The sequence below is a fragment of the Triplophysa dalaica genome, chromosome 10, assembly GCF_015846415.1.
Source record: "Triplophysa dalaica isolate WHDGS20190420 chromosome 10, ASM1584641v1, whole genome shotgun sequence".
NCBI lineage: Eukaryota > Metazoa > Chordata > Actinopteri > Cypriniformes > Nemacheilidae > Triplophysa > Triplophysa dalaica.
Window position 1 is genome coordinate 750,004 of NC_079551.1, and position 12,578 is coordinate 762,581.

Here is a 12,578-nt window from a genome sequence, read left to right on the forward strand (position 1 = left end):
TAATAAACAACAATCAATGATGAAGAAACACAAATAAGCAACCATCAGCCAAAATACAAAAAACCTCATCTTATACATGATTCAAGACACCTTTGAACAGAATAAACATGCGTGTGGTTTTTATCATGTAGAAGGGATGTGACACGGGTCCACAGATGAGTGAGTCAAAGTGAAAGTGTTGTGGTCTCATCACATGTGTGGTCTCATCTGTTTAATGGACAAACAGTTTGTTCCTAAGAGCTCGTCTGTATTATAATGTGTGTTTGTGGTCAGTTTGTGTGTTTAGTTTTCAGGTGAAAAGTTTCCACTCATCATCTTTTTAAATGCTCTTATATACATAAATATACTCAAAACTCATCAACATAAGTTTCAAACAGACACTGAAGTGTCAAAGGTCAAACACTTCCTTAAGTGCCTTAAGATAACAAACGAGAGTATTAGATGTGGACATTGAAACCCTACATGTTTAATATACAGACGAACAATTTAATGACGTCATTCTGCACTTCAACTTCTCATCAGATTCTAGAATGTGATTGGCCATTAAAGGAGAGGAGCACATCTGTCACTTCACTTCATTTAAACTTTATTCTTTTAATATATCAAACCATCATTTATGATAAAAGCTCACAGTGATGTCACAGAGTCGTAGATGAAGAGATTCAGATGATCTCAGATGTGGTCACATCCCCAAGTTTCAGTCAGAGATTCAATTCTCTTGACAACCTTGATGACGTTTTTAACATCTCCTCCTTGATGAGAACCAATAAAAATACATTAAAGAAAGTTTGTGCGTTAAAGTTGTTCCGTCTGTCTGACGCAGAGATCAGAAGCGCGTGCGCGTTCACGCGAGCGTCTGTATGTGTGTCTGAAGGAAATCACACAGTTTGTGTCACATAACAAATGACTCTTATTTGTCTTCACACATCTCTGCAGAATATGGTTTGTGTACTTGCTCTTGTGCAGTTGTGTTTGTGGCATTTCAACGGTAAGTGATATTTAACATTCTTTAACTTTTAGTTTGTGCACATTGTGAAAATTAAATGCTTTTACAGAATGTTGAAAAACGCATGGTTGCCAGGTACACATAGAATCCACATTAAGAATTTTATTAGTATAAGGATTATATGTCGATGGTTATCAGTACGACTTAAGTCATAGTCTACAAGCCTACACGTTTTGTATTTGTTTTAGAAAAAAATCTATTTTCGTCAATATTCTTCAATGGTTGAAGTACGAACATGATCATTTAATATTTAACTATTTTAGCTCCGTGCCTACCAAAACTTCGGCAGATAAAAGGCAACCTTAAATATTTATAAGCAATATCACATGAATACATATCCCATTAAAGTAGTTATGGTATAGTTCAATTTTAATGCATAATTGTTAACTGACTTGGCTGTCACAGATTTTGACAAAAATAAGAATTGATTATACAGTATATACTATATACATATTGTTCTCTTACGTAATTGCAAGACGATGTAGAAATAGAGGGGCGTGATTACCATTTTGGGGGCCCTAAGCAAAGTCAAGACCTTAGGCCCCCACACATGCATACTAAAAAAAATGATGAAAATTTGAATTGCACAACAGTCGTATGGATTTATTATAAAAAAAACTGGATTTATTTGACTTTGAACCTTATAACAGCACTCAAAAATGTTTACAGGTTGGTATAAGAATAAACATTCTTTGTTTTGCAATCTAATATTTGATATGCGCACTTCAAATTTTGATCATTTAAAATGTTATACCATTTGAGTTGTCCATAATAATTTAAACTTAATAGCATGAACACAAATCAAGTAAATATTATAGAAATTCATTTTATTTAAGAGCCCTCAATATTTCAGTGCTTTCTTTCCAGACTATGGTGAACTCACATTGCAAATGTAAAAATGTAATTGCTGAAAATATTTAAGTGTGTCAAATACAAGATAGATGGAGAGATAAAGACTGAGACCTAAAGACCACAGTTCGAAGCATTGGCTTCTAATCATCTTTTTGTCTGTCATGACTCATTTGTCAATGAAACATATATCATGCAGTTTGCTTATAACACTTTATGGAGACAGCGTCTCATTATCATATAATTTTCGCAGATACACCTAAGCTTAATTGAATTCTTAATGTAAATGTCCGATGACATATTGTAATGCTTATTGATATGATTTGTAAAGTTCATTGAGGTTTTTTGAAACATGGTTAAAATACAATGTTTAGAGAAAATTGTTGATTATAAATTGTTTATATTGTGTTTAAAAATGAAAAGCTTTTCTGTATGTAATGTTCCTTTAATAATGCGTAATGCGTCACATGACTAAGAGAGGGAGTGAAGAACTGTGGGTCAGAGAGCAATGGATGCGAACAGGTCGTAACACGTGCGGCTCCTTCAAAACGTATAATCTCTGCATATGGTCCTAAAGGCGCACACGGTATTTGTTTATATTTGTTGCATGTTATAATTTTTATGTTTGAGTTTATGTGCTTTAATGTGTGTAATGTAACGTGTTCTGTATTGTAACAATGAGGCAAATTGGACTATTTGTTATGGGATTCTGTTGTAAAAGAGGTGTGTTTAAGTTGTATATGTCTTTTATTTGTAGTTTTCACGGTGTCTTTCTTAGACCGTGACATCTTCGGATCGACACAGGAAAGAGAGAGCAAAATAAAAGTCTAAAAGACATCTGTATGATTCGTGGCCGTGATTTATTGGATCAGTGCAGTTACACTTAATATCAGTCAGCAGATTCCGCTGTGTCCCTTTACTCCATTGCAGCATACATTTATCCAGCAAGACTTACTTTATTTGAAGGACTCTACACAAAGAATGTTGTTCCTGTAAATTTAAGCAAAATGTGACGAATGGATGATCGCGCCTCTGGCTGAGCATCAAAGCTCAGGTCTCCCACCCCCTAGCTTTAGAAGTTTAATTGGTTTGTCTGTTATAAGGTTCATCCGGTGAAGTACACGTATCGATGGCAGTCAAAAGCAATCATCAAATGATTTTTCTGCTTGTGGCCACTGGGGGCACATGCAGGGCTCTATGCATTTGCTTGGTTTGCGTACTGGTTAACACTGCTACCGAGTATACTACAGTATTTACTATAGTTGTTGTTAGTTGATAAATTGTTTTATACTTTAATGTTTAGCATAGTACTATTCAAAAATATAGCATACAGTCTAATGTTACTACAATTTACTATAGTAAATGCTATAGTATACAAAAGAACATTTTTGCATCCGTAAACCCGTACAAACTGGTCAAGTCTTCATTGTGTTTGTGTTGTTCAGGTGTGTTTGGTGATGAAGTGAAGTCAGTGTCAGTGATGGAGGGACATTCTGTTACTCTACACACTGATACTCAACTACAGACACATGATGTGATCGAGTGGAGGTTTGGTGTTCAGGGTTCATTTATAGCTAAACTGAACAGAGAAGCAAAAACAAAACCATTTATCAGTGAGAGATTGAAGAATCATGTAGAGATAGATGATCAGACTGGATCTCTCATCATCACAAACATCACAACTCAACACACTGGACTTTATCAACTAGACATCATTGGAAAAACTGTTCAAAACAAACACTTCAATGTTACTGTCTATGGTGAGATGACAAATATTATAATCACTCTTTCAAATATCCTGATAGTATTATCATTCAAAAATATTTATTTTGTTTGTTTACAATTAATAATTGATTCTCAAATGTTTTTCAGCTGGTCTGTCTGTTCCTGTCATCTCCAGAGTCTCTTCTCAATGTTCTTCATCATCTTCATCATCATGTTGTTGTGTGTTGTGTTCAGTGATGAATGTGTCACATGATGTGAGTGTCTCCTGGTACAAAGGAAAGAGTTTATTGTCCAGCATCAGTGTGTCTGATCTCAACATCAGACTCTCTCTACCTCTGGAGGTGGAATATCAGGATACAAACACATACAGATGTGTGGTCAACAATCCCATCACAAACCTCACACAACATCTACACATCACTCAACTCTGTCACGAGTGTTCAGGTAAGACACACAAGATATTTTTCTTTATTCACTTATTCCTTTTAAACCAGACAACGTGTCCCAACCAAACGCGACGTGTGATAACAGGTTTCTTTTCCATGTTATTCAGAGGTTATGTCCTGACTAGTGATGGCCGGTTCGTGAAAATTTTTTTCTTTTGAACCGGCTCTTTATAGTGAGCCGGTCGAACCGGTTCACCAAATCGAACTGAATCGTTCAAAGCGGTTCGCGCCTCCAGAAAGCACGTATCCACATATTTCCTCAGTTACCTACGCACGGAACCCCAAGCGCGGTTCTCGTTAATGATTCAAGAATCGGTTGCAACAGTTTTTGGATCACCAGTCAGTGGCGCCTCCAGAAATTTTTCATAGGGGTGGCCAGGTGGGGCCACTTAAAATCTTGGGGTGGCACACCAAAACTATATACCATAATTTCAGAATTGTATTCTACTGTTGTAGTAAACTAAACCGGCCTGTAGAAAACTATCAGAAAGACTTAAGGAAACTTCTACTGATATACTTGTTATATTTAATGTTACTAATGATATAATGTGCATAGACTAATTACAGTACAGTTAACATTTTGAGTTGTACAACAATTCTGTTTTATTTTGCAATTATATTTGGCATAAGGTGTACATTTATTGCAAACAAAACAGTTACTGGGGGAAAGAAGATACTGGCAGATACAAATAAAAGCAAGGACAGAAACAATCACACCTTTGGTTTATGTAACAGGACTTTCCCAACAAGGATCAATAGTCTGATTCTGATTACCAGCCTATACAGTATGTGTAAGAAACATATCTTTGCTTAATGTAAAACAAAAGTAATTATTACTGTTACAAAAAGAACTTCCCAACAGGGATCAATAGTCTCTGATTCTGATTACCAGGCTTCAGAATAGCTTTATTCGGCTGTTGCTATGTGTTTTGGCTAACACATCCACAAAGTCATCAAGATTTATGGCCTGAGCCCTTCTTGATTCTACACTCAGCACACCCAAATTGCATAACGCATCTTCTTTAGTAGTTAGTGACTTAAGTGTTAATAAAGAATTAGTTCTTCAATAATTCCTTATTAGTTATGCATTAAGTAAGATATAGTATTCTAAAGTGTTACCATAAACATATATAACAGGAACGAAACTAAACCCGCTCCAGACGGGCCTCGAACCGCATCGGTCCGGAATGGGAGTCGGGCGCTCCAGCTATGACGCTAAACAACGCTTATTTAATGTCTGCACATCAACCTACATACTGCACAGCACTTTACTTACTTGCCTTTGTTACACATGAATCAGAAGCTTTAAGTGATCATTTACATTTACATTTAGTCATTTGCCAGTGAAGGAGTTTTTTAATAAGACATATAGAGTCCATCAGCGGACGCTTTTATCCAAAGCGACTTACACTGCACTTATTACGATTATGATTATGTCATGATTTGTAATTTAATGGAAACTCTTTCACTCCTCCTTCCGTACTTTTCTTCCTAAAATAAGAAGAGATGTCTGTGGACTTTCTCTTCATTGTCTGAAAATTGACATAACATATATACGCACCAGCTAATGGCGTTAGCTAGGTAACTCTTGTCAAAACGTGTCAAAGACACATAAAAAAGCTGCTGTAACAGTATACTGTAACTATTTGGCACTTAAAAAGCACGTCACGACACATCATTCCCCGTCTTCTTTTACTAAGGAATATTTTTGACTTATTTACTTACCGGTAGTCTTCTTCGTCTTCTTTCTTAACTTCTTTTGAAATTGTTGACAGACGGGCACGCGCTGAGCTGTTGCTGCGCTAAAGCGGCATGAACGGAGGGGCGGGGGAGCGATCGAAGGTCTAGAGCGACTTGCCTGCCTGGCTGTGCATTAGGGATGAAATGCATAACTGATGCTACTAAAATGTATACTGGCCAGTGGGGTGGCCAGTAGTCGGCCAGGGGTGGCCGTGGCCACCCCTGGCCACCCCCTGGTGGCGCCACTGTCACCAGTACATTCATTGAACCAAGAGCCGGTTCATTGTCTTTCGGACACGTTCGAGATGTGAACCAGACCGGTTCAACTGATGAGCTCAGCTGATGCACGTGCGTCTTGGCAGAGTCTAAGCATATTAATAAGCCCTTTGCCTAGATAATAGTTTGCTTTATATTCCTTTTAACGTTTATACTTAAAAATATTTTGAGAATAAAATGTAATAATGTAAGAAAAAACAAAGTGTGTACAAAAATGTTTATTGTGCTTTTTCAAATACACCAAAATATAATTAAATACAAAACATATACTATACATATAAGAAACTACATTTGCAGAATAAAACATTAACATGGAACACAACTTTATAATTGTCAGATCTATTTGTATTTTATTTATTTGTTAACGTGGCTTAAATGCATTAATGTTGTGCATTTTTGCTTTATAATTACTTTAAAGATTGAAAACAATTCCTAGGCTATCAGTTTGTAAAACTAAACTACATATTCATTTGTTTCATGTTGAATCAATGGTATTTTCATGAACATATCTTATTTCATATTTAAACAAGATGATACAAATCTAAACGTTATCATGCACTGGAACGAAACAAGCGGATTGAATCGTTCTCGCAGAGAATCTTGAGTCACAAAATCCAATCGGTTGCATTGCATTGGCTTTGCGGTCATGAACCGAGAGCCGTGTCTTTTGGGTCATGAACCGAGAGCCGTGTCTTTTGAGTCATCAACCGAGAGCCGTGTCTTTTGAGTCATCAACCGAGAGCCGTGTCTTTTGGGTCATGAACCGAGAGCCGTGTCTTTTGGGTCATCAACCGAGAGCCGTGTCTTTTGGGTCATGAACCGAGAGCCGTGTCTTTTGGGTCATGAACCGAGAGCCGTGTCTTTTCGGACACGTCCGATTTGTGAACCGGTTGATCAACGCAAGTGAGTTGATAAACTGCGGCTGCGCATGCGTGCGTGTGAAAACTAGCAGGCTTCTCTCACTCTGAAGTTAAAAAGATTCTTGGAATTTAGAAAAACCGAAGTATGAACACAATAAACACGAGTGACGACGACGAGTGGGGCAATCTGACAAAACGTAAATTTAATTAATAACAGATTATTCACTTCATAACGTTCGCTTGCATATTACTGCCTTTGTCTGTATCTGTGTGCATTATTTGCCAAACTTAAATGTGATAAACTTATCAGATCATGATGATGTTTTAAGTGATGAAAAGTGTCTTCATTAAATGTTCAGCCAAGTGTATTTTCATACCGACCGAACGTCGTTACGTCATTACAGTACGTCATTACGTTCTGGCGTAAATGAACCGATGAACCGGTTCATTGAAACGAACTGTCCGAAAGAACCGGTTCGCGGAAAAGAGCCGGACTTCCCATCACTAGTCCTGACAAGCCGCGACGAGCAACTGTCGTTTCTATTTTACAAACTGTTTCTATTTCTGCCACGTCGCGTCTGACAGCTTCGCCCACACAATGGTCTCATTGGATGTAAGTTCTGCACCTTATGAATATTAATCTCTAAACATGGATGAAGACGGCTATATACATTTGATTACATACGTTTATGTAGCATTTGTCATTTCTACAGCCGTCTATCGTTATCACAGTCACCTAAGTGGTTAGCTATCACCTGCTGATGGCTAATATTCACGAGAGAAAAAGAAAGACAGACCACCACTTTCCTTGGTCTAAGGATTCAAAACACAGACCGTTTTATTCTGCGCATGCTCACAATAACATCCTTGTGCGCGCAGACACATGACATGGCTTTGCTACTCATATAATAAAACATGCTTAACACTCCCACTCAAAGACATGTTTATAGCTATCTATAGTGGTAAACAAAAAAATATTAATTATATTAATAATTAAACGTTTGACATACTGGCAGTTTTCTATAAAAACAACAACAACAAAAAACTTTTCTGCCAATTTACATTACTCTCCAACAAATACCCCTTGAACCTGTCAAACTAGGCCTTTGTCACTGGCTTGGTATCCAGCTGTTCTCCTCCTGTCATTTGTATCATCTGCCCAATCAGCATCACTGTATCCCTCAAGCTGTAGGCTTCCCTCACATTTTTGGAAATGTAGTTCTTGAACCGTAGTACCCTTTAAGTACCTCAGTAGGTGTTTAGCTGTAGCCCAATGCTGCTTCTTTGGTTCTGCTAGGTATTGTGTTAGTTTGCTAACAACCCAGCTCAGGTCAGGTCTGGTACATGTCATAATGTGTATTAAGCTACCGACTCTTTATCTGCTGGTTCAATAGGACCACATAGGTCTGTGTGCACTAGCTCTAATACAGGTGTAGCTTTAGCCTCTGCTTGTCTATTTCTGCTTTGTGTAAACTTGCCCTGTGTGCATATTTCACAGTTTTGATTAGACTTATCATGTTTCCCTTTTATAGACATTCCTTTAACCACCTTCTCTAATTTGGAAACATCATCAAAATGACAATGGCCAAGTATTCTATGCCACGTTTGAATGTCATGACAACCATACACTTCATCAACCTTTTCTTCTTCTACAGTGTTAAGGTAATACAGCCTACCATACACGTCCATTTTGAACTTTGTCCCATCCTTGTGGACCAGCCAGTTATCACCGTCTTTGAAGTGGACCTCGGCTCCGTTGGTTGTCGCAGCTTTATCTGAAAAAATGTTTTGTGGAAACGATGGGATGTAGAGTGCTTGCTTGAGCCTCATTTTCACTTGTCGTCCCTCGCTGTCCAGCAAGTAGACTTTGGCATCTCCCCTCATCTTCGCCTTCCCACTTGCTTTGGTCCTGTCGGCTAGCTCGATCATGTGGTCCTCGGGTCTGAAGCTCTTATCCGCTGTTTTGAACTTCGTGGCGTCGTTGATCATGTGTGTTGTGGTGCCGCAGTCGACCATTAGACCCTTCTACCAGAAAGACTCGGGAGGCGAATGTTGAGTATTGAACGTTCATTAGACAGAATATATGGTTATAGTAAAGATGGACATTGGGGGTCTTTGGAGTAGGCCCTGTCCGTGGCTCGCATCCAGAGGGCCAAGAAGTCCTCCACTTCCCGCCTTGAGATGAAGGCGGGGGCGTAGCCGACCCCCCTGGGGTTATATTGACAGGGACCTCCTGGTGGTGGTGGGGAGGATGGGGGCGAATCACTGTTGCTTCGACTGCGGACGTAGAAAGGGGTAAGTGGCTATCTTTTATGTTCCATGTTGGAAGGTGATTGGTTAGGTGCTGATTGGTAGTGAGTGATGCAGGATTGAGTCTTCCTGGCAGAACTTGCACTGAAGCTATATTTCTTGTCTCTTCTTTGTGTAGGACAGTCACTCGCGTTGAAGAAGCAGAATGATGTAGGCTCTGCTACTGTCTCTCCATCAGCTTTCTTTACATGGTCACGGCTTCATCACGTTGTCTTCTCCTACATTCACGTCACTCTTCCCATATTTTTCAGTACTCTCATAACTTCGCAGTTTGTTTTAAACTCACCGAACGTTACACTGTCATTTGTCTGGGTGATGTGTACGACGAATGGCTTGTATGAATCAAGTAGCCCCTTTACTACCATGGCTATTTGAAGCCCATCGCTAATATGCTCGTATGCTCTTCTCAATGACGTGGATATAGTCTCTGCTCGAATAATATAATCAGTGATCGTTTCATTGCTGGCCTTATGCAGTGAGGAAACTTCACAATATAAACTCACAATGCGGGTTTGTACTTTACAGCTGTTCTGATTGGCTGTGTCTTGTGATTGATTGTCGCCTCCCGCCCCTTTTTCGTTCGGTATGCACAGACATTTTGCTTATCGCAGGAATCTCATCGGGCCGCGTTTGGTTAGTATGCGGTGTGATTCTGATTGGCTGAGGCTGTTATAAAAGGCCCCGATTTATAACTGCTGTCCGCATTACACAACCTAAATATCACTTTATTTACTTTATTTTATGAAATCTTGCCACACAGATGGAATAAGTTTGTTACAGTACATTTTATTTCTGTAACCCACTGCTTCACATGCTTATTGCTTTATTACAGGTCTCACCTTCATTCATAAAGTTGTGATGTGTTGTGCAGTTGTTGTATTTCTGATGATTGTAACGACACTTCTGATCTTCTTCATCATCTGGAAACACAGAAAAACACTTAAAGATTGTAAGTTATATAAACAACATTTAAATGTTCATAAATGAAATGTGAATACTGATGAAACTAAACTCATTATTACTGAAACAGATCAGACCGGTGAAGATGAGATCACTTATGCACAACCAACCTTGTGTGAAAGAACAACACATAAACCGGTGAGATCATTCATGACTGATCATGTGTAGTTATTACAGTCATTCATTCAAATCAACTTCTGAAAATACATCTGAAATCAAACTCATAACACTAGATGTGGTGTATTTATACATGTTTTATCCACTAGGGGCAGTAAGGGTCATTGTGTGTCTGTTACTGAGGGATTAAGAGAGTTTGTTATGTGTGCTAATGTCAACACAAGTCTCTTATTGTTGAGTTCTGATAAAGATGTCAGATATTAATCCTCTGGTTCTTATTTAACACTCATCGTGAAGTGAGTAAACAACACAAAAGGATCATGTGATCGGCATCACTGTGAAAATAAACTGAAATTTTCTGTCGTTTTTTCAGATTTTTTAATGTATTTTTTTAAATACGGTCAAAAACCGTAAAATTACAAGCAACCAGGAGGAAAGTGTAATTTTACAGGAAATACCTGTTATTCTGAAGTTTATTTCTGGCACTCCAGATCATCCCAGCTGACAGAAAGATTTCTTTTTTTTACAGTTTATTTTTGAAATACGGTAAACAACTATAAAATTACAGAACAAGACGACACATTTACAAGAAAAATGGAGAAAACTACTTAACATCTATCCTTGTATCCTATAATTTTACAGAAAAAAAATATTTTTCTGTATATATCAGTCTTCCGGTTTAGATATATATATATACATATATTACAGATTAAAAAAAAATGTTTTACATTAAATTCAACAGAAGTAGTGATGGTGTCACCCTCCCTCTGAACACACACAAGTATAGTACCTGTATCTACAATGAACTGTCTTGTATTGATGTACACAAAGTCTCAGTCTGTTCAAAAGGTTGAAGAAGGGATTATTTTTATAATAGAAGATCTGATGAAATGAAAATGAAATGCTGTTTTCTTTCACTCACTGGTCTCATATATTCGTCTCTTTTCTGTTTTCTTACAGGAATCTGAGATGACGGAGGTGCTTTACACATATTACAGCATTTCAACTAATTAAATTAAAATCAAATTGACTGAATTCAGTGTTTAAAACAGAGATGTATTTGACTTTTCATTCACTATTAATATCATTTCTATCATGAAACTCACACAAGTACATGTTTGATTGAAATGCAGTGGTGTGTTGTGTTATAATGACCTCTAGTGGTGAGATGATGAAACTGATGTCTGATATCTGGAGACTGTGGGTCACCTAATAAAACCTGTCCAGATTAAAATATCATTATACACAAATCATTAAGAATATATAAATAAATAAATATAAATAAAATAATCATCCTGTCTGTGTTTAGCCAACATGTGTTCAATCTCATACATAGACCTTCACCTGTAGTATACAACTGAATCCTAAAATTTTACTTTTACTGTAATACTGTAAGTATGTGTTGTGAATTAATTCTTGATGATGAGAGTCAAAGTGAGAAGGATAAATGCTCATTTTACACTGTTTTGTTGTTTAAATATACAGTTTCCAGCTACATCCCATATAATATATTTTGATACTATCTTTATGTATTTATATGTTTTAATTTATTAGTTTATTTGCAATTCATTTGTTAAGATTTGTAAGATAGTGTTGCAAACAAATAATATAATTTTAAACTTATTAGTATATATTTAAATGCACTGAATAGTTATTTTATGTGGCACTTGGTTTTTGTAGAATGACAATGAAGTGTAAGTTGTTGTGATGACCTGAAGAGGGCAGTCTAATGCTGTGTGTTGTCTTCTACACTCACCTAAAGGATTTTTAGGAACACCTGTTCAATTTCTCATTAATGCAATTATGCTGGTGGTGTAATGGTGTGGGGGATGTTTTCTTGGCACACTTTAGGCCCCTTAGTGCCAATTGGTCAACGTTTAAATGCCACGGCCTACCTGAGCATTGTTTCTGACCATGTCCATCCCTTTATGACCACCATGTACCCATCCTCTGATGACTACTTCCAGCAGGATAATGCACCATGTCACAAATCATTTCAAATTGGTTTCTTGAACATGACAATGAGTTCACTGTACTAAAATGGCCCCCACAGTCACCAGATCTCAACCCAATAGAGCATCTTTGGGATGTGGTCGAACGGGAGCTTCGTGCATTCCACAAATCTCCATCAACTGCAAGATGCTATCCTATCAATATGGGCCAACATTTCTAAAGAATGCTTTCAGCATCTTGTTGAATCAATGCCACGTAGAATTAAGGCAGTTCTGAAGGCTAAAGGGGGTCAAACACAGTATTAGTGTGGTGTTCATGATAATCCTTTAGGTGACT

The 12,578-nt window shown here is 37.6% G+C and overlaps 1 protein-coding gene across 2 annotated transcripts; it reads left to right on the forward strand.

Moving 5' to 3' along the window:
• The first annotated feature begins 884 nt into the window (after positions 1-884).
• LOC130429515 (SLAM family member 5-like) lies at positions 885-11,579 on the forward strand. 2 transcript variants are annotated; one of them, XM_056758122.1, is made up of 6 exons: positions 885-988; positions 3,301-3,615; positions 3,728-4,024; positions 10,045-10,161; positions 10,243-10,310; positions 11,250-11,579. In XM_056758122.1, exons 1-6 carry the CDS (start codon positions 904-906, stop codon positions 11,301-11,303), a joined length of 936 nt encoding a protein of 311 aa, XP_056614100.1. In that variant the 5' UTR covers positions 885-903; the 3' UTR covers positions 11,304-11,579. The 2 variants fall into 2 exon arrangements, with proteins under 2 accessions (XP_056614100.1, XP_056614102.1); XM_056758124.1 differs by lacking the exon at positions 885-988 and adding an exon at positions 2,152-2,441.
• The last annotated feature ends 999 nt before the right edge of the window (positions 11,580-12,578 follow it).

Coding starts and splice junctions, on each gene's coding strand:
- LOC130429515 (XM_056758122.1), top strand. CDS start 904: ATGACTCTTATTTGTCTTCACACATCTCTGCAGAATATGGTTTGTGTA. Junction 3,616..3,727: donor CTTCAATGTTACTGTCTATG/GTGAGATGACAA, acceptor AATGTTTTTCAG/CTGGTCTGTCTGTTCCTGTC. Junction 4,025..10,044: donor ACTCTGTCACGAGTGTTCAG/GTAAGACACACA, acceptor GCTTTATTACAG/GTCTCACCTTCATTCATAAA.